Consider the following 22,432-nt stretch of genomic DNA (forward strand, 5'->3'; position numbering starts at 1 on the left):
AAGCTTGGCAGCAGCCGATCTAATGGAGGATTTCTACCTCACAGCAAAGTAAGGGGAGAAGGGGGCATGTAAGTTTGGTTAGCCTAAGCTCAGGGCAAGGGCCCAGCCATTTTTAAGAAATGCAATAAAAAGAGGGGTTAATAAACCCCGTTGTAGAAAGATCAAAGGAGATTAAACCAAAACTAAAACTGTTCAAAAAATGTACAAAAACTGTTGGGAGACGGGTGGAAGATGCTGTGCCCCTTCCGAAAAGAAAACAAAAGAAAAGGTTGACCCCATGTTGCATCAAAACCAGAAGAGAACAGTGTAGTTGTCACACAATTCCTTTGTGTTTTAAAAAAGAAATGCAGAGGGGGAAATAATTTGCACGAAAGATCTTTGTTTGGAAATTGTTCTTAGCTCCAGAGACCAGCATAATTCCCATGGAGTCCAGACGGAAGGGGACCTCCTGCCACAAACAGTTTCGTGCCAGACGAGTCGTAGCAGTGGGTGTAAACAGCGTTTGGGAAGGAGCTGATGTCTGAAAAGTAATTCCGCCAGGTTTCATCATGATTCTGTCAAAGGAAAGGGCAACAACTGAGTCAGTCATGACCTTCCCCGCAAGTGGCTCCTGCACATCCCCGGGAGCACTCAAAGGGAATTGGGAAGCTGCCGACCAGCTCGGAAACCCAAGCTGTTTAACAAGAGGGAGAACAGCAGCAAAATCAGAGTCACCAATTTAAGCTGAAGCTGGTTTTCAGCATAATAATAATAATAATTTATTCTTTATACCCCGCCCATCTGGCTGGGCTTCCAACAAAACACTAAAATACAATAGTCTATTAAACATTAAAAGCTTCCCTAAAGAAGGCTGCCTTCAGATGTCTTCAAAAAGTCTGGTAGTTGTTGTTCTTTTTGACATCTGGTGGGAGGGTGTTCCACAGGGCGGGTGCCACTACCGAGAAGGCCCTCTGCCTGGCTCCCTGTAACTTGGCTTCTCACAGAGAGGGAACCACCAGAAGGCCCTCGGCGCTGGACCTCAGTGTCTGGGCAGAATGATGGGGGTGGAGACGCTCCTTCAGGTATACTGGGCTGAGGTCAACCCCCTCCCCTTGATTAAGAGGCAAGTCCTTTTCATAAGGCAAGTGACTAAGGTGGCAGGTACAGGAAGGTGGCAAATTCACCCAGGCCTGCTGCCCACCAGGCAAGGCTTCCCACTTCCTCTCCCTCTCCCTCTAAGGAGAGCCTTTACACTTTGTACTGCAACTTTAAACGGCAGCGGCACAGAATGCCTCACCCTGAGGAAGGACATTCTTGGCTCTACCTAGACCAATGCAGGATGGAGCGAGGAGGATGAAGAGCGCTGCCACCAGAAGGGAGAGGAAGGGATGGCAGCAGTGGCGGGAGAAGATGCAGAGAGGGCGGTGGTAAAATCTCTTGCGTCGGCTCTGCGGACCAAACTCTTACGGAAAGGAGAAGCAAGCGCTTCTAATAGCCTGGCATATCCATTCACTAGAAAGAGCAAACAGCTTATTTCACCTGTATCTGGCAACGCTGCCAGAAACAGAGCCCTCAGTCAGCGGAAGAGCCCTTAAAAAGCAATGTTTGTGGCAAGGCTACCTCTCGTTCAAGCTACAAGCTACTCACCAGCCAACCTTTGCCAGTCGACAACTTGAGAATTTCACTTCCTCCTAATTTTGTTCCATAGCAACTGTGCGGCGGCTTTTCGTCCAGGAACCTCTGGGCTCGGATGTCATAGAACAGCAAGGAACCCTGCCCGGTCCCCACCGTGATAATGTGTTCGTAGAAGCTCACAGAGCGAATACCTGTTGTGGAGAGGAGATGGTTAATGGCAAGATCTGTGCCCATGGTTTTCATCATCATCATCATTTCAGAATGCTGCCTTCATTTTTTCAAAAAATAAAAAATCTTCAAAAGCATTTCACTCATTCTAAGAGAAAATATTGCCCAGGAGGATTTTCCTCCAGCATTTCCACAAATTTACAATTTTTACAAGGGAAATGAGGCCTCAGCAAAAAAATGGGAAGAATATTTATTTCCTCCCATTTTGTTTGGTTCCCCCCCCCCCAAGCTTTACAGACAGCTGACTTGATGGCAGTTGGGCTCCTTATATCAAACAACATGATAGAGTTGCTTCTCCCTCATTAATGCCAGTGTCAGTGTGGACAATTAGTCAGAACAGCTAGAACTGAAACCTCCATCTTTAGCAGCAGTGTACCTCTGCTTACTAGAAGGGACGCGGGTGGCGCTGTGGGTTAAACCACAGAGCCTAGGGCTTGCTGATCAGAAGGTTGGCGGTTCGAATCCCTGCGACGGGGTGAGCTCCTGTTGCTCTGTCCCTGCTCCTGCCAACCTAGCAGTTCGAAAGCACGTCAAAGTGCAAGTAGAAAAATAGGTACCGCTCCGGCGGGAAGGTAAACAGTATTTCTGTGCACTGCTCTGGTTCGCCAGAAGCGGCTTAGTCATGCTGGCCACATCACCCGGAAGCTGTACGCCGGCTCCCTCGGCCAATAAAGCGAGATGAGCGCTGCAACCCCAGTCGGCCACGACTGGACCTAATGGTCAGGGGCCCCATTGCCATTACATTACCTCTGCTTACTAGGTGGTGGAGAAAGACAACATGGTGATCACCCTGCCAGGTTTGTGAGAAACCCACAGTTGGAGAAAAGGTCACAGACCCCCTTGATTTGTTCCAGTCTGTCAACGCCAATGTACTTTTATTAACAGGAACCTGAATGTCAGCAACTGCTGTGCTGTGTAGCAAAAAAATGCCCCTTTCCACATTACAAAATAAATGAAGGAGATAAACAATATGCCAATTAGCTGGGGCGGTGAAAGGGGGAGTATACGAGAACAGATTTTGAAATTTATGATACTTCAAAAACCAGTCTCAAAATTCTGAACGTGAAATGATTTAATGTCATGCACAGGCACAAATGGTACCTGGAGATAATGGGAAACCTTTTCTCGTGTGCACCCACTCTCTGAACTATTTTGGGCACAAACTTCTAGTCACAGAACCTTGCTGCTGAGGTTTAAGAACAAGATGAATTACACTTCAATGCCGCAGTATACCAAACTGTGTTATTAAAAAAATCTAGACAGGAAAGAATTATTATTGCACAGCCCTGAGCCAGTGCAAGGTCTGCTTTGACTTCTTAACGTATATCAACCAACATGAGCAGCCAGATGACGTGGCCTATGCCATCAAGTGAGGGCCAAGATTTGGCTAAAAATAAGATCAGCGAGGTTCTGGGAAGTATAACTGAACAAAGAGGAGAAAACCCAGGGATTTTGGACAAGTCAGCCTCATTTTGATGCCAGGAAAGATGTAGGAACAAAACAGAACAATTTGAATCCTTGAAAACATTAAAGTGGTGCTCAAGAAAAGACATAGATTTAATGAAGGCCATGCCATATTTGATTTTTCTCTCTAAAAGTGTGGGACATCTTATTGATAACCTGGAGCCAGTAGGTTAAGAGATCTACATTTTTAAAAGACCTTTAGACACGTTGTTTCACAAGACATGCTCATAAATCCAACCTGGAGTAGAATTAGGAGGTTTATATAACTGCTTAGAAAATGGTGCAGAATCTGCCTGAGTAACAGAACAACTGCAGTACTGGTGTTCTGTACTATCACAGCAATACAATAGTGACTTGGAGGCAAGAATTTCAAAGGAAATTGAAATGGGAAACTGCAACTACTTCAGAAGATATTATCACAATTTAAAAATGAATTAATTATTGGGGGAAAGGGCAGAAATGGAGATGCTGGAATTAGTAATTGCAAAGACCTGCAGTTGCGCAACAACCATCACAAGAACCTGGGGAATGAAAGCAGTCGTAGCTGACAAGTTGTCCATGCAAACAGAGCTCTCACCATATAACACTGTATTAAAAGGAATATGGTGATCCGGGCGGGATGCACATTCGCAACCTGTGTCTGCGCATGCATGGGTTGCGATTCAGCGCTTCTGCGCATGCACGACCGCCGAAACCCGGAAGTAACCCATTCCGGTACTTCCAGGTTTTGGCGGTTCACAACCCGAAGAACCGCAACCTGAAAGATGACTGGCAGAATCCGGAACCAAGGAGAAGAGTCAGTGGAAAAAGATTGGAAAAAAATTAAAGTATATTTTCAAAAATATTGTAAAATTAAGGACTGTTAGAAAGATGTTGGAAAAAGAAAATTAGACAGTTTTGGTTGAAATGACATAAAGGACTAAGTAAAGATGAGTTGATGAAATTGATGAAAGAGAGGACGTTAAATTGTAATATATTATATTAAATTACTTAAATGAAAATAAGGTTGGAAGGATTTGCTGAAATAACGATTTGAATTAGAATACAAAATTGGGAGGTGAGAGGAGGTCAAGGAAATAAGTAAAGGAAGAAAGTTATGTAAAGGTTTAATCAGTTCTTTTTCTTTTTTAAGTGGATGTACTTTTTCTTTTTTGGTGTTGTTATTTCATTTTGTATTTTGTATTTTTCTTTTCTTTTTTTTGTTATTCTTAACTTTTGAATAAATATTATTAAAAAGAAAAAAAAAAAGAAACGCAACCTGAAGCGGCTGTAACCCGAGGTATGACTGTATTAAGAGCAACCCATGGGGCACAGAGGAGATCCTTGCAAGAACACCAGCTTTCCTCCTTGCCACTTATAGAGAACGTGCAACATCATCCCATTGCCAACATTATCCAGTGAAGGAACGCTGTAACAGATTGCCTAGTGTAAAGGCTGAAGCTCCACTGCTCAGGTTTTCTCACAAAGAATCCTTACCACTGCCTCGCTCCCTGGAACAGACAGACTTGACGTTGTGGGAAGGCTGCCTTGGGTCCAGAAAGGAGACATGTGCCTGAGATCCAACAGCGTACACAGACCACTCCTGACCATAGGCCAGACACACATTCTCCCTGCAGTACGGTAGCTTCGTTGACAGCAGCTGGGGGGAAATAAAGACAGAAAACAACCCACATGAGAAGCAGTAGAGAGGACAATGAACAATAGGATGCAATGAAGTATCAAGAAAGTATACTTTCTTGTATTCAACTATTAGATTTTTAAACGTTTGCCAGCCAGAACTAGCAGGCCTTGCAAACAAATAATAGGAGAAATGCAGTGTATTTTCAGGCTAAACTTGCTTACAGAACTGCTGACTATCAGTGCAAACAATAATGGACTATATGGATCAATGGTTTGACTTAGTTTAAGGCAGATTCCTATGTCCCACCTTTCAGGAGAAAATGGCAAAAATATGGGTCCACCACTGAAAAGGCCCTGCTCCATTACCTGCTAGTCTGTTGAACATCAGTGATGGGTCAGTAAGCAGGGTATCTGAAGCAGCTCTTAAAAGCCCCGGTAAGCAAGCAGGAAATTCACAGCCATCCTTATCAGCAACCTGACAGAACATGTATGGTAGAGATCCACCCTTGCTGTGAGCAGAGCTTGTGTCACTGACAAATTTTGCTTTCTCTCCAGTCGTCACTCTAAGCTGCTAAAAGGCATCCTAGCCACAGACATTGTGGGCCCCTCCATACACAGCACTGAGCCTAGGTGTACCCCCAAACTATGTGCCTGGTATTTCATGGGCGGGTGCAACTCTGTCCAAAACTGACTGCAAATCTCCACCCACTGTACCAGTTGTCACTGGAAACACGGAGACTGCTTTACAGCAGATAAGAGAGCCTTTGATAAATCAGTCAGCTATGCTTTAGAGCTGGACACGGCGCTATAGGTTAAACCACAGAGCCTAGGACTTGCTGATCAGAGGGTGGGCGGTTCGAATCCCCGTGACGGGGTGAGCTCCCGTTGCTCGGTCCCTGCTCCTGCCAACCTAGCAGTTTGAAAGCACGTCAAAGTGCAAGTAGATAAATAGGTACCACTCTGGCGGGAAGGTTTACGTGCACTGCTCTGGTTCGCCAGAAGAGGCTTAGTCATGGTGGCCACATGACCCAGAAGCTGTACTCGAATCAAGGGGGCTGTCATTTGGCATTTGTTGATGTCAATAGGGGATACAATGATTGGGTTTAGCGCTGCGTGCGTTTGTTAGCTGTCGGTTTTTCAGTGAGCGACGTATGGCATTTCCCCTTTAAGAAATGTTCAACAACTCTGGTCAGCCCTCCCCCTTCCACGCACACGCTCCTCCTCCCTCCAATGACAATGGGTAGATCACCGCCAGTTTTTTTTAATACTGGGAGTAGATCGCTGTCTCTTGGGAGTTGGACGTGCCTTCTTTAGAGCCTGCACTTACTCAGACCAAATTTCCCCCCAATAGCTTGCACCGCACTTACTGCCATGCTACCAACAGTCCAGAAGTGCTGCAATTTGGCTCAAAATTTATTCATTCCCAAATCAAGAATAAAGCCCAGCATACATTTTTCCCCACACTAGCAGGTTACCTTTGAAAGTGTGTATTCTGCTTTCCAGAGGTGGAAATATCCATCCAGGGACACTGCTCCCAGCTCCTGGAACAGAAAGAGCTTTGTAATCCACTCGGCCACCGCAGAAGATCCATGCAGAGTACCAATCAGTATTAAAAGTCTGACAATGTACAATGCTAAAACAACAGAGACCCCATCTCAGAATCTCAGCACTGACACAAACTCATCCGCCCGACCCCACCTGCACTGTGGGGTCAACCACCATTGACCTAACAAGGATGGTTTTTCTAAGGGTTACTGAAGTAATTTAAAACAAAATGCTTTGGAAAAGGGTTAGGGAAAGTGTAGCCCTCCAGGTGTTACTGGACTCAAACTCCCTTCAGCCCCAGCCAGCACAGCACAGGCATGATGGGACTGTTTAGGGAAGTTTGTGATTTTTTTTTGCTGTATTGTGTTTTTAATATTTGGTTGGGAGCTGCCAAGAGTGGCTGGGGAAACCCAGCCGGATGGGTGGGGTATAAATAATAATAACCATTAAAATTCAGAAGGGTAGCATGGGAAGAAAGAACAGCACAAGCTTATAACCAAAAGTGGCCGAGAGAAGAACTGCATGCACCTCTAGGCTGCTGTGTGCAGCTCTTAAGAATCCAGATTGCCCTAGTTTTTATTTAAAAATGAAGCACTCAGCAGTTTCTAGACCTCAGAATCAGAGGCACAGGTTGCAAAATCTGATGGCGAAAGCCAAGCAGGACTGTCAGATATCCCTTATTTTAAAAGCAAGTTCCTTATTTCACAACATCATTGCTCCACAGAGACCATGGGGCATGACACCCTCAGTGCCTTTGCCATTTGCAACACAAATAACTGCATCTGGCTTCCCCCCTTCGATTTCAGTGTCTGTGTCAGCAAACCAATGGGAAGCACACACAGCAGGTGCCTGCCTCAGCGTCATCACAATTTTTAACATTTGTTTAATTTGCAACACCTGCAGAAATCTGGGTGTTCTTCTTCCGCCTCTCCCAGCATCAAGAATTTGCATTCTGGGACAGGCCAGAATGATAGAATGGGTGAGAGGTGTTTAAGTAAAAATGCAAAAGGGAGGGGAAGCCCAGCTGGGTGTTATGGGTTGGGGGGGGTGTCCCACATGAGAATTCCTGGAAAACTCAAATATGCCGTTTTTTGTTTTGAGCTTTCAGCACACACATTTTCAGTTACTTAATGTGGTTTCAGCCAGAAAAGGAACCAAAGGATTGAGAGCTAGAAAGTGGGGGTGGGAGCAGAGTGCATAATTACAGTGGTGCCCCGCAAGACGAACGCCTCGCAAGACGGAAAACCCGCTAGACGAAAGGGTTTTCCGTTTTGGAGGCGCTTCGCAAAACGAATTTCCATATGGGCTTGCTTCGCAAGACGAAAATGTCTTGCGAGTTCCTGCGGGGTTTTTCCCCTCCCCCCCTTTCCCTAAGCCGCTAAGCCGCTTATCAGCTGATCCGGTGATAAGCCGCTTAACAGCTGATCGCTAAAAGCCGCTAAACCGCTAATAGCGCTAATCCGCTAAGCTGTCAATGGGCTTGCTTCGCAAGACGAAAAAACCGCTATACGAAGAGCCTCACGGAACGGATTAATTTCGTCTTGCGAGGCACCACTGTATAATAATAATAATAATAATTCTAACGCTGAAATTCTCGGGATTGTAGCTACTTTCAACGTATTTACAGCACTGGCAATGAGAAGGTTATGGTCAGATACTTTGGAACTTATTTATCTTACTGACCTTGTTCTTGTTGTTGAAAGCTAGTGCCCGAACCTTGCAGTTGTCCGGGTTGGTGTTCTCCTTGGGGATGTCCTTCAGAGCCCTGTGTGTTATGTGAGCATAGACGGGAACTCGAGACAAGTTGCGTCTTGCATCGCTCTTGGCTAGGACTTCATCCGTCACTTCCCAGAGCCCCATTGAACCATCTCGGGAGCCTGAATGGGACAGCAGACCCAAGGACACATTAAACACATGCCCTCCTAGTATTATGCTGCTCTCTGACTGCGATGGGGCACATGTCTAAATAGAGGCAAGCGCTACATATTCAGTCACGCACCACTCATAACGCAGCTCTCTGCCTGCCACAGGCCAAGCCAGGAACACTGCACTGTCTATCTTGGCGCAGGATGTTCCAGGCAAGCAAGGAGAGCAGAACCCCCAGTTTACCGCAGAGAAAAGGTTGTGCACACAGAATGCATTCCAAAAGGGGCAAACATCTGAAATTCTTTCAAGATTAATTGAACTCTGACAGCCTCCCGCAACTGTCTGTTTGGTTAGCACACTACAGAACAAACTGTGTAAACGCAGTCCTGCAGTGCACCCTGACAAAGGCGCAACTGTAGACTTTACAGGAGGTTGTAAACAAGAGCAAAAAATAAAGATCATGCCACAGCGTCCTGGCATTTCTCCACTGGATGTGTTACAGTGGGACAAAGTCCAGTCAGCCTCCACTGTGAGGGCTTTGGAGCTATGCTGAATGCTGTCAGCGTCGTTCAGTACATCCTGTGGGCTGTTTCTCAGCTTGGCTGTAACACAGCACAATTATAATCAGTATGGAAGAGTGAAATCTGCCATGGTTCATTTGCTATTCTGAAGATATGCAAATGCTGCAACCATTATCACAGCATACGGTGACACAGGAAAAGCTCAGAAACCTATTTTAGCTTCCAGGCGAGGAAGTGGCAATGCAGAACTGGGGCCAAGCAGCCCAGCTTGTGGTTCAAGTATCAGTATTTCAGAACTTTAGGATAGAATTGGAAGCAGTTTGGCAATGGGGTGGTGGTTGTTATGAGATTTCCTCTGAAACCTCAAGCCTCTACCCTTTCTGGTTACAGAAAAGCCACTATAATGTTCAAGGTGTGGATCCACAATAAGGCTCAGAAACTAGAGAGAGCCTAGGCAGGTCTCTCAGAAGACTTCAGTGCTCTCTCCAGAGTTTCTTGGCCACTTTGCCATGGCTATAAATTCACCTTTCTGCTAACTTGCAAGTGGCCACCTATCCCTCCATGCCTAAGTCCATGCCCTTTTGTTCTCTGCTGAATTTTAGAATGGAATGACAAAACTCTTGGGGGGCAGGGAATCTAGCTCTTGGGTGCCAAAAATATGAGATTCTCTCATACAAGCCAAAACAAACTGCAAGGGAGTAGGAGGAACTGTGTGATATATACTTTGAGGAGGACACAGAGATATTAGAGACATTTAACTCCTTGCAAAAAGTGCAGTTTTCTTTTGGGTTGATGGGTAGGGGGAATATGGAAAAGGGAGCTTAAGTACTTAAGACAGATATGATTAAAAATTCAAAAAGACACATTTGAAGCCTCAGGCATTCTACTCATGTGTAAAAGCAACAGGCACACTAATCGCCATTGTCATAACACTCCATGACCTGGAAAGCAACTCCCTGAAGCAGAATCTTTCCGGTTTTCACAGAGGCTTCCTAGGACGTGGAACCCTGGAAAAGGATGGAGACAGGGTGGGAGCTGAGTTTACCACACACGTTCCCACTACTGTTGGTTTTACACACGTGTACAATGCCTGAGGGGAGCTTGTGAGTTACAAGAGAAGCTACAGTCCGTTAGATGTTAGGGCGCACAGAAATGAAGCCATTAGCAGAAGTTACCAGAAACAGCCATGGTGTCACTGATCCATGCAATAGAAAATATCCAATCTTTGTGGCCGTCCTAGAGAAAGAAAGGAAGGAAGAAATGAGGATGCGGAAGAATTCTTTCAAGGCAAAGGTTTCATATATCAAGGTAAAGGTTTCATGTATTTCCTTAAACATCAAATAAATGCAGCTGGTTTTCTTGATAAAAAGCATGCAAGGTTGTTCTCCAAAAAGGCAACCAGAGATGCCTGATGAGAGGGGGCAGTTTTTGGATTTTTACACTAGAAGATTATAAACAAGTACACAGGCCGCCAACCAAATCCAATTCCCTGCAATCTCCCACAGCTTCAGAATATTAAACATTCCCATTATGTAGAAGTACATCAGACCACCCAACTTCTGACAACTAACATAAAGATGCCTTCTTTAATCTGCCCATCATCGAATGGACCCATCACCAGATTGAGACAGAATTTCCATGAAAATGAAATAAAACGTCTGAAGCGTGTAGGGGCACTTACATCTCCCACGCAGACAGGATCAAGTGTAGGCAGGCGATAAATCGCAAGGCTGTTTGGGTTGTCACCTCCCGTAGCCAAGAGGGTCCTGGAAGGGTTCAGCTCAATGGCGTGAATCCCGCAGCCCTGCTGGTTCACCATGTCTGGTTCTCGGTCCTTCAGAATTGGAATCTTGGTAATCTGACCCGTCTGGACGTCGACCACAAACAACTGGAAGAAGGAAGGAAGGAAGGAAGGAAGGAAGGAAGGAAGGAAGGAAGGAAGGAAGGAAGACACACCTGTGGTCAGAAAGTGCTTGTGGCTCATTCCTAAACCTGAATCTGCACAGAGAAGACTGCGATTATAGGACATTTTTAACCAAACGTGCTTTGCATGAGGAGACGAAGCAGCCCATGCTTTTGTGGTAACATGCCCAAAGAAGGTGAACAAAGAACCAGGAAGTCACTGGTTCAATTCTTCTACCACCATCCACAATATAGGGATGGTGCTGGCCAACCACACAGGGCTGTTGTCAGGATTTAAGCAAGGTAATGTGAAACAGCGAACACTGAAAAAGCATGTTACTGTTAATATTTTTTCTGCATCAGGTGAAGATGACTTTGGTGTTCCTTCCCCAAAACAACTTTGGCACCACCAGTAGCTGGGATCTGACAGATCACCTGAGGGAATGCGATCCCACTACTGTCTCCATTCCAAGTGCAAGCTGGGGAAACTACTCAAGTATGCTCTAGCACAGGGGTCAGCAAACCTTTTCAGCAGGGGGCCGGTCCACTGTCCATCAGACTATATTTTGGGGGAAAAAGATGAACGAATTCCTATGCTCCACAAATAACCCAGAGATGCAATTTAAATAAAAGGACACATTCTACTCATGTAAAAACACAGATTCCTGGACCATCCACGGGCTGGATTTAGGCGGCGATTGGGCCGGATCTGGCCCCCAGGCCTTAGTTTACCTACCCATGCTAGCACATGGGAGGCAGGAACCCAAGTAAGTACTTGTTTGCTCTGGAGACCCAAACGTAATAGAGAGAAGGGGAAATATGCAACCTACCAAACCACACTGCAGCACTGCTACCTTCACACAGATCTATCCTGCTTGGCTGCCTTTCCTCCAGATCTATTAAGGAAGAGTCAACAAGAGGTTGCTTGCAGAGCCTGGCATGCTAACTTAGCAGGTTGCAGCTGCCTACAAAACAGATGCTTTGTTCTGCTCTAGAGGAACGCCATGAAAAATACAATCAGGAAGCCAAATCATAGGGGCCCCTTTTAGACACCGCATCCAACCAACGAATATTTCTGCAAGGGAAAGGGCTGTAGCTCAGTCATCCCAGATTTGATCCCTGGCCTCTCCGGACAGGGCTGGGAGAGGCGCTCCTGTCTGAAAACCTGGAGAGCCTCTGCCAGGCACTGACAACAATACTGAGCTCTATCAATGGGCCCGGCTGTGTATATGACAGCCTTCTATATACATACGGAGCATTTTAATGCTGCTTTTCAAACATACTGCTTTTCTGCATCCCTGAAGGCTAGAAATTCACTTTAGACAATGAAGAGCTAGAGTTCTGAGGAGTAACAAAAGCCCATCAGCTACCCAGAACTTCTTGCATAGCCCAGCTCTGTCACAGGGCATGCAAGCCATTTTAAATCGAAGTTCCGTTTTTAGACTCAGGCAGAACAATCCAACAAATGCAGTATGTAGCACCAAGGGCAGAAGCATAATATGCAAGTAATAAATTTTAAAAGGTCAAACAAGAAATCCTTAAAAAACTGATTGCAAAGCAGCAGTCCCCGTTATGAAAACAAGAGGGAGTGTTTACATCATGGGGTTCAATTCTGGAGTAAACTACTGACTAATTTCAATTTAACCATGTAGTGTGCAGAAACCTGTATAAGCGGGGCAGAGGTTATGCAAGTCTTTCCAGGTTTGCTTTACTACTGGTCTTATTAGTGGATGAATGAACTCGCTTCATTATCCTAACTGTAGCTAGGAATCCTAGCGAGTTGCTCACTCAAAGCTAAATCAATTCATGCATGAATCAGGCACAGAATCCATTTTCAGATTTGAAGTGCTCCTTGCAGAAAAGTTGGCAGCGGCAGCAGCAGCAGCAGCAATACTGTAGACCTGGACTGGGAAATTTTCAGTCATCTGCTTCTTGCTCAGGCATGTAAAACGTTGCTTACCAGATACAAAACTCTTTTCCACAAGGTCTCAAGGCCTATTTCATGCTAGCTTAGGAACCCAAATTATACAGTTCAAATCTGAATTTAATCGAAACTACTTAGTTTTGCTTCAGCTCATCTGTAAAACTCAAGCCAGCTGATGCAATTCCCCTACATATGCTAAAAAAACCTAAACACGTGTCTTCAAGACCATCTTCTGATACAATTCATACCCTGACTTCTTCAATCAGCCTGACTATTCCAGTTCACCATGCATCTCTCCACTACATTACACAAACTATAACCGAAATGAACCAAAAATGAACTTGGTCAAGTGTATCAAACAAGCAGGAAACCAATTTTTTGCATGTTCAATTAATGCGCAACCACTAAAGCGCGGGTAGTTTTGAACCCAGAAGAAGTGGGGCGGAATGGGACAGGCTTGTGCATGCCCTGCCGACACGCACAAGGGCCAGGAACTCAACCCGATGATAATAGAGGGTTGGCTGTATTTAAAAATTTCCCATTTAGAAGGATTGTCAGTGAAAAGAAAACATGGATTTTTAGTGCACCAAATTGAAGCCAACAGCTCATTCAAACAAAAGAACTGTGAGTCAAAAAGTGATCTGTGTGTGTTCTACAATGAAACTGGCATTCACACAATTTAAGAACACATGAAACGGTCCTATACATAGCCAGGTCAAGATTCTCTGCTCTGATTAAATGCAGCATTATTCCCCGCCTGATTGAGAAAATTAAAACTGACAAATCACCAGGTCTGGAAGGCATCCACCCAAGAGTTTTTAAATGAGAAATGGCTGACCTCCTAACAAAAATAAGTAACTTTCCCCTATAATCAGCCTCCATAAATGAGGACTAGAAAATGACCAATGTAAAACCTATTTTGAAAAAATGGACCACATATAAGCTCATGGTATCAACTTGCAGCAACTGACCAGATCAAACAGACCTTGGGGTTGTAACTGGATTGTTCAATGATGCCAACACAGTGAGAGACAGCGGTGTAAAGGGTGAATTTCATGCTAGGGATTATTAGGAAAGGAAGTGAAAAATAAACTTTCTTATCACGCTTTTATACAAAACTATGGTGCAACTGCACTTCAAATACTGCCCACAGTACGGGTTGCCTCACCTCAAAAAGGGCGATGTACCACAGAGCAAATACACAATAATATAGCCTTAGATTTATGGTAGGTACAAGCAGGCTTGCAACAGGAAACCAGGAACTACAGGCAGGTGAATAAATGGGCTGACAGAGGAGGAAAGGTCTCTCTACCACACTAGTAAAAAAATAATTGCAGGCTAGGAGGTTCTAGAAGTTTATATACAAGGCTGAAATAATACAGCAATGAACTCACTTTCAATTAAAGACAAATGTTGCATAATTTTTACTATAAATGGTAAAGGTAAAGGTACCCCTGCCCGTACGGGCCAGTCTTGACAGACTCTGGGGTTGTGCGCCCATCTCACTTAAGAGGCCAGGGGCCAGCGCTGTCCGGAGACACTTCCGGGTCACGTGGCCAGCGTGACATCGCTGCTCTGGCGAGCCAGAGCCGCACACGGAAACGCCGTTTACCTTCCCGCTGGTAAGCGGTCCCTATTTATCTACTTGCACCCAGGGGTGCTTTCGAACTGCTAGGTTGGCAGGCGCTGGAACCGAGCAGCGGGAGCGCACCCCGCCGCAGGGATTCGAACCGCCGACCTTTCGATCGGCAAGCCCTAGGCGCTGAGGCTTTAACCCACAGCGCCACCTGCGTCCCAAAATTTTTACTATACTGTACATTTATTCCTACCCCGTCTTTTTCCCTGACAGGGACTCAAGGCAGCTTACAGATAAAACTAAAAGGGAAAGTAGAAAGCGAATGCTAGAAAAAAGCAGGCAAGGTTTTAAATGGTCTCACCTTCTGAACAGTTTGTGTAGCTACACAATATCCAGGAGCGGTTCTAGCTTAAGGAGGTAGAGAGAGATTTGCACTTACTGTGTTGCATTTTGTCCCACACACCACTTGCCGGTGATTCAGCCACTGAGATGCAAACACTTTATTGAGGGTCCCAAGGTGAAACTCTCTTTCCTTCAGGAGACTGGGCAGTTGCTGGGCTGCATATCCGTGCAGGAGTCGGTGGTAGCTGGACTCATCCTGCATCCGCACCTCTCTTCCTTTCAGGTAGCACACCAGTGACCTTTTAACTGGGGGGAGCCGCTTCCTTTTGTGAGCTGAGTGGTCCCAGCCATACTGTGGGAAAATGACAACAGTTCATGTAACTTACTACCTTGAAAGGATTCTGCCTATCTGCCCCAGAGGGAAGATCCATTTCACGTAACATCAGAGACCCCTTAAGAATATGACACATCTTTCACTGGACCAGAGATATATTCTAGGCTCTTGCTCTACTGCATAATAAATAATAATAATAATAATGACACATCTTCATAAAGATCTTAAACCAGTGTTAACTGTCTTGACTACCACCCCTGGGAATCCTGGGAATCTTTTCTCAGGGGATCCCCCTCACAGGAATCTGTCTGTTTCTCTTAAAATGTTCCCTGCCTTCAGAGGTTAGGTGGGTGGCAAACAAGTGAAGGACTTCATCTGTGGTGACTCCCACTTTATGCAACACCCTCTTCCCTAGGAGTATTCACACGGCACTGATTTGTTTCATTTCCGATGTCTTGTTAACACTTTTTATTATCTTATACATATGATATACATGCTTTTTGATAATCTATTGTAAAGTGATAAGCATTGGCTTTTTAGCTCATTTTACATCTTATGGTTAATTCATTTCTTATTACGACCAGCCATTCCTTCACTTGTTTACCATCTAGCCCGAAGAGTTCTGGAGACCTGGAAAGGTTGCCCGTCATTTCGTGGCATATTGGTTTGCCTAATAAAGATATTGATTGTTCCGATGTGGATTTTGGAATTTTACTTACTGGCCAGTACAGCTACCTTTACTTTCTGAGGCATTATCGTGCCTACACCTTGGGTTAAAATAGAAAATAATGAACCATCAGTACCATGAAGATGGACTACAATGTGGACGTTTGCAGAGGACCAAGATGGATTCACATAAATTTACATTTTCAGCTGACCCAGACACCTAAAGTTTAATTCCCCCGAGACAATAAACTGTATCTAAACTGTAGGTCTTCAGGCAGCAGGACCAACTCCTACTTACATCACAGAATGCTCCTCCAATACACAAAATCGAAAATGAAATCCCTGCACAGGGAAATTGGCAAGTCAGTCGGCTGCACCCAGGCTTCTAGATGGGCTGCTTTGTTGTTGTTTTCACCTACAGGGATTTCCACCCCCTCCCCCTTTCTGTATGGAGGACCATTCAATCAGGCAAGTCTTAATAGTCTTTGCCAGCGGCTTCTGAAGGACTCTGCCCCAGCCAGCAAGCTCGTCGGGGCTACATCGGCGAGCGAGGTTCGGGGAGATGGGGGCCTTGGCTTGTCGCTCACGCGGATGCCCAGCTTCCCTTTCCACTCCAGCCCCCGAAAACAAACCTGATGCGCCCTCCTCTGGCCAGCCAAGCCCCGCCTCCACCCCCTCCGTTTACACGCGGTCCGCAGCATCGGGAGCCCGGGCGGCGTTTGGGCACTACTGGGTGGGGAGCAGCGGCCGGCGCGCCTGGTGCCTCTGGGCGTTCGGGCCGAGGCGGTTGCAAAGCTCCGAACGCCGAATCCAGGCCTCGGGCGCTCCCGAGAGCCGCTGGCTTCTCCTTCGGGCTGGAAGGAGAGAGGAGGGGAGCAGGTCTTTCCAGGGGCGGCCGGATAGCGGGCACCGATCAGCCCCCCGGCGCTCTCCAGGGCGCAGCTGCGGTGCGCCCAGGCCCCCTCTCCAATTGCGCTCCGCGACCACCACCCCGGTCCAAGGACGCATCCAGCAACCCTCGCCACCGCCATTGCAGGTGGCAAGAAGGCCCCGGGGTTGGTTGGGCAACCGGGAAGTGTCATCTAGCTGCTGCGCTGCCTGCACCGGCACCGGCACCGATCCGGGCGGCTTCATCGCCCTTTCCAACTCCACGCACCTTGGAGAGATCAGAGTCAACGGGGAGGAGCGCGGTGGGAAGGAAATGGAGCCTGCATGTTCAGGGGCAGCCTACCCCTGAACGTCGATAAAGCAAGCGGCGGGAGGAGGAAGGGTCCCCACGGCAGAAGAATAGGATGGGGAGCCAAGGCGCTGGGACCCGCGGCTCGGAGCTAACGCGCGCAAACCCTCGCTTGCTTTCTTTGGGGGTGGAGGAGGAGCGACGGGGCTGGTTTTATTTGCCGATTTCATTGTTTGCGCTTTGAGCTGGGGGGGGGGGCAGCTGCAAATAATGGAGACAATGGAGCAGTCGGGCCCTCCGGCCTTTCTCTGTCCTCCAAAGCAACACACTACCGTGTGGATCGATCGATCGTAATATTAAAGTTATTATGGGGGCGGTGTCGGGTACGGATCGAGGGAAAACCGAGGGAAGCGAAATATACAGTGCTGCAAACTGCCTTGGGCACCTTGGCGGGAATCCGGTACCTACAGGAAATAGATCCGCGCAAACATGTATGCGCATTGTTTACTCCTCGCATTTACGCACCGCCTTCCCGCAAGCCGCGGCGCTTTAGGTTCTGTTTCACTCCCCTCCGTTTCTCCCGCTCACCGCCGCTGCCCCCACAATAACCTGCACGTTACCTTACATCATATATTGATTATACACTGAACTATATAACTGATTGATCGGCGGGGAGCAGAGGACGCGCGTGTGTGTATTCACACGTATGTTTCACGTCTGCCTCTGGCACATCTCCCTGTGCGTCCGGAGACAGGCAGATGCCAACCTGACCTCGAGGCCCAAGCCTATGTCCCCTATTGTAAACAAAAATTGCCCTTTTCCCTTAAGGGGTACCCAAGAGCCCTTACAGAGTCCTTTGCAGGTTCTCCATCGGTCGGAGAAAAGAACAGAGGCCAGCCAGAGAATATTTGGAAGCAAAGCAGCTCGTAAGCCTGATCTTTATTGGACTGTTGCAACCAGGTGCTCCTCTTACACGCAGGAAATGAGGAGGAAAATTCCTATCACACGCACCCCCCCCCCCGTACAAGAAAGAGCAGGCTCTGCCCATCTGGGGCGGAAGCCCCTCACCAGGCTGCTTGGCCCCCGTCCTCCGACACGACCACCCCAAAACAAGCCCCCCTCCTCCCCAACCAAGGGCCAAATACAGAATTAGGGGGCCAGCCCCCCGCCTCCCCAAAACAAGCCCCCTCCTCCCCAACCAAGTCCCAAGGGCCAAATGCATTATTTGGGAGCCAGCCGCCCACCTCCCCAAAACAACCCCCCCCCATCTCCCTAACCAAGTCCCAAGGGCCAAATGCATTATTTGGGGGCCAGCCCTCCACCTCCTCAAAACAAGCCCTCTCCTCCCCAAGCAAGTCCCTAGGGCCAAATGCATTATTTGGGGGCCAGCCCCCCACCTCGCCGCCTCCCCAAAACAAGCCCCCCATCTCCCTAACCAAGTCCCAAGGGCCAAATGCATTATTTGGGGGCCAGCCCTCCACCTCCCCAAAACAAGCCCTCTCCTCCCCAACCAAGTCCCTACGGCCAAATGCATTATTTGGGGGCCAGCCCCCCACCTCGCCGCCTCCCCAAAACAAGCCCCCCATCTCCCTAACCAAGTCCCAAGGGCCAAATGCATTATTTGGGGGCCAGCCGCCCACCTCCCCAAAACAACCCCCCCATCTCCCTAACCAAGTCCCAAGGGCCAAATGCATTATTTGGGGGCCAGCCCTCCACCTCCCCAAAACAAGCCCTCTCCTCCCCAACCAAGTCCCTAGGGCCAAATGCATTATTTGGGGGCCAGCCCTCCACCTCCCCAAAACAAGCCCTCTCCTCCCCAACCAAGTCCCAAGGGTCAAATGCATTATTTGGGGGCCAGCCCCCCACCTCGCCGCCTCCCCAAAACAAGCCCCCCATCTCCCTAACCAAGTCCCAAGGGCCAAATACAGTATTTGGGGGCCAGCCCCCCACCTCCCCAAAACAAGCCTTCTCCTCCCCAACCAAGTCCCAAGGGTCAAATGCATTATTTGGGGGCCAGCCCCCCAGCTCCCCCCCGCCTCTTCCTGGCCCCTCTCCGCCGCCCCCGCCCGCGGGCCTACCTGCTCTCCTCCGGGCCCCGCCGCGGGGGCCGCCGCCCTCCTCTTCCTGCTAACTGTCTTCCTGGCCATCTCCGGCGCGACCCCGGCCCGGGCCCCGCATGAAGGGGCGGGGGGAGGAAAGGGCCGCCCGCCGCCGACGGAGCATGGGACGGAGCCGGGTCGCCCCCTCCCCTTCCTCTCGGCCTGGCCTTGCCTCTCTCCTTCTCTCCCTCACCGAGCCAGCGAACGACCGACCGCCCGACCGCCCTCCACAGGCCCGCCCGGGCGCCGCTCACGGCATTTTGCGCCCGGAAAACGAGACGGGGAGGAGGGAGGGAAGGAAGGCGCTTTACGGCCCCGCGCGCGCTTTGCGGCGCGTCCGGCCAATGACGCGCCCGCCTGCGCAACAGCCGCGCGGGGTTGCCCGGCAACTGCAGCCTCGCCCCGCGGAAAGCTCTTCCGAGGGGCGGGCCCTTCGGGGTGTTGCTGGGCAACTGGAGGGAGGCAGGCGCACCAATACTCTGCGCGTTGGATCCCACCCCCAGGGGCTCATTGGCCAAGGCGCGCGCTGAGGGTTGCTTATGGAGCCCCCTGGAGGGCAGCAGAGGAACGCGCGCCTGCTGCGTCCTCCCACAACAACTTCCTTATTTAGTTTAAATTAAATACTGTAATAGGTTTAGTCACCTTTTGTTATTTGTGGTTTTATATTTTGATTTTATTCTGTGAACCGCCCTGAGACCTCTGGGTATAGAGCGGAATAAAAATTCTAATAATAATATATACAGTAGCACTGGCTGGGGTGTTGTTTAGGGGGGAGTTGTTAAGGTGCGTTGTTGATGTTAATTTTTTGTATTGTTACAGGAATTCTGTTGTTGTTTAGTCGTTTAGTCGTGTCCGACTCTTCGTGACCCCATGGACCAGAGAACGCCAGGCACTCCTGTCCTCCACTGCCGCCCGCAGCTTGGTCAGACTCATGCTGGTAACCTCGAAAACACTATCCAACCATCTCGTCCTCTGTCGCCCCCTTCTCCTTGTGCCCTCCATCTTTCCCAACATCAGGGTCTTCTCCAGGGAGTCTTCTCTTCTCATGAGGTGGCCAAAGTACTGGAGCCTCAGCTTCACAATCTGTCCTTCCAGTGAGCACTCAGGGCTGATTTCCTTCAGAATGGAGAGGTTTGATCTTCTTGCAGTCCATGGGACTCTCCAGAGTCTCCTCCAGCACCATAATTCAAAAGCATCAATTCTTTGGCGATCAGCCTTCTTTATGGTCCAGCTCTCACTTCCATACATCACTACTGGGAAAACCATAGCTTTAACTATACGGACCTTTGTTGGCAAGGTGATGTCTCTACTTCTCAAGATGCTGTCTAGGCCTGTCATTGCCCTTCTCCCAAGAAGCAGGCGTCTTTTAATTTCGTGGCTGCTGTCACCATCTGCAGTGATCGAGCGGAATAAAAATTCTAATAATAATATATACAGTAGCACTGGCTGGGGTGTTGTTTAGGGGGGAGTTGTTAAGGTGCGTTGTTGATGTTAATTTTTTGTATTGTTATAGGAATTCTAAGGTCTTATATATATAAAATAAAAGTACATAAATGTACAAGGCAAACACATACATAGGTATATAAACCACATGTCAGAAATAGTACAGGAGAACCACCACCCTGAAGCCATTATGACTCTCCCAAATTGACCTCAAATATTTCTCTGCAAGGAGGAAGGAAATGGGAAAAACTTTCCCATGGTCTTTGGATTGTAGGTGCTTACACCTCCCTTTTCAAATACAGTCTGGCAATTATCTGTTAAGCTGATCACACTATCAATATGCATAAGAGATTCAGGTACCAAGTATTTAGCGTCTCAAAGGAATGGCCAGAAAAGGCAGTCATCAGGCATACAGGAGAGAAGCTACTTACTCTATAAGGGCTCTTGGCTACCCTTGAGGGATAAAGGAGCAGTTTTATCTTATAACAGTATCTTTATTTTTATCTTATGAATGATGTGGAATTTATTCAATTTGTGCACGTTGTGATGCCTTGTTTATTTATTACTCCTTTTGATATGTTTGTTATAATCTATACATTGTAAGCCGCCCTATGCATAGTTTTAACTTTGAAAATGTGGCATATAAATAAAATAATTAAGATCATAATGTTGCAGGTCACCCCAATAGCTGCTGAGCTGTGCATGATATAATAATAATATTATAATAATTTATTATTTATACCCCGCCCATCTGGCTGAGTTTCCCCAGCCACTCTAGGGGAAACTCAGACATTTCAGGGGTCTTGGCCTTCAACCAGGGTGTGTGCTCCTTCGGAGAACTGAAGACAAGGCAAAAGCTTTAAAAAGATTTATTCACATGTTTAAACCTGAAATTAGATGGAGAGAGTCCAGATCCTGCAGCATGGTCATCACAAGAGGGGCTTGTTCCCCACAGCAGAGTGCAGTACTGGAGTCCAAGGTATCTCTCTCCACCTGCCACCAGCCAAGATCCTTCTGCCCCTTTCCCAAACTATTCCTTTGACATCACACTCCGTTACCCTGGCAACCTTTCAAAACCCTTGTCTCCATTCATACCTCAGGGCAGGGGCGGAAGAACAGTTTTCTTGTACTGCTAATGTATGTCCCTCAATGGCCCTGTATTGTTTCTTAATGGCCCTAGTTTGGCCAGGTCATTTTGCATAGGCTAGCCCAGGAATTCCTCTGCAGGTGGTATTTTCACTTAATATCACAAATAATGAAAATCCTACCATTGATTCATTTATAGGGCTTAGGGAGATCCCTTCCCAAACCTAGGTAAAGGTAAAGGAATCCCTGACCATTAGGTCCAGTCAGTGGCGTAGCGTGGGGGGTGCAGGGGGGGCCGGCCGCACCGGGCGCAACTTCTGGGGTTAGGGCAAATCCACGGGTTAGGGGGCGCAAATTACTTGCCTTGCCCCGGGTGCTGACAACCCACGCTACGCCACTGGGTCCAGTCGTGGTCAACTCTGGGGTTGCGGCGCTCATCTTGCTTTACTGGCCGAGGGAGCCGGCGTACAGCTTCCGGGTCATGTGGCCAGCATGGACTAAGCCGCTTCTGGCGAACCAGAGCAGCACACGGAAACGCAGTTTACCTTCCCGCCGGAGCGGTACCTATTTATCTACTTGCACTTTGACGTGCTTTCGAACTGCTAGGTTGGCAGGAGCAGGGACCGAGCAACGGGCGCTCACCCCGTTCATGGGGATTCGAACCACCAACCTTCTGATCGGTTTAACCCACAGCGCCACCCACGTCCCAAACCTACAGTAGTAATAAAAACCCTGCTAGATCAAGGTGGTCTAGTCCAGCATCCTGTTTTTGCAGTGGCTGACCAGATGCCCGCAGGCAAGACCAGCATCCTTCATTATATCTTTTATTAACAATGTGCCCTAACCCTGAAGCCATCCTCCCATCCTCCACCCCATCCTTCTAATCCATGACACATGCATTTCCCTTCACATTATTCATTGACCTACTCCATCAAATTTTGTTTTCCTGGAACACAAGCCTTAAAAAAAGCTACCACTCTTTTCTTTGTCTTTCTATTCTGTATTTCAAGGAAGCACCAAGCAGA

General features: G+C 47.8%; 1 protein-coding gene across 2 annotated transcripts; it reads right to left on the minus strand.

Annotated features, from left to right (window-relative positions):
* Positions 1–359: 359 nt before the first annotated feature.
* On the minus strand, positions 360–19,194 carry DCAF12 (DDB1 and CUL4 associated factor 12). 2 transcript variants are annotated; one of them, XM_079994908.1, is made up of 9 exons: positions 18,858–19,194; positions 14,700–14,954; positions 10,540–10,746; positions 10,034–10,094; positions 8,155–8,348; positions 6,402–6,467; positions 4,783–4,945; positions 1,627–1,805; positions 360–554 (listed from the first exon to the last, which is right to left on the minus strand). In XM_079994908.1, exons 1-9 carry the CDS (start codon positions 18,924–18,926, stop codon positions 396–398), a joined length of 1,353 nt encoding a protein of 450 aa, XP_079851034.1. In that variant the 5' UTR covers positions 18,927–19,194; the 3' UTR covers positions 360–395. The 2 variants fall into 2 exon arrangements, with proteins under 2 accessions (XP_079851034.1, XP_079851033.1); XM_079994907.1 differs by lacking the exon at positions 18,858–19,194 and adding an exon at positions 16,235–16,648.
* Between the last annotated feature and the right edge of the window lie 3,238 nt (positions 19,195–22,432).

The sequence above is a fragment of the Podarcis cretensis genome, assembly GCF_951804945.1.
Source record: "Podarcis cretensis genome assembly, chromosome: 11".
Taxonomy (NCBI): domain Eukaryota; kingdom Metazoa; phylum Chordata; class Lepidosauria; order Squamata; family Lacertidae; genus Podarcis; species Podarcis cretensis.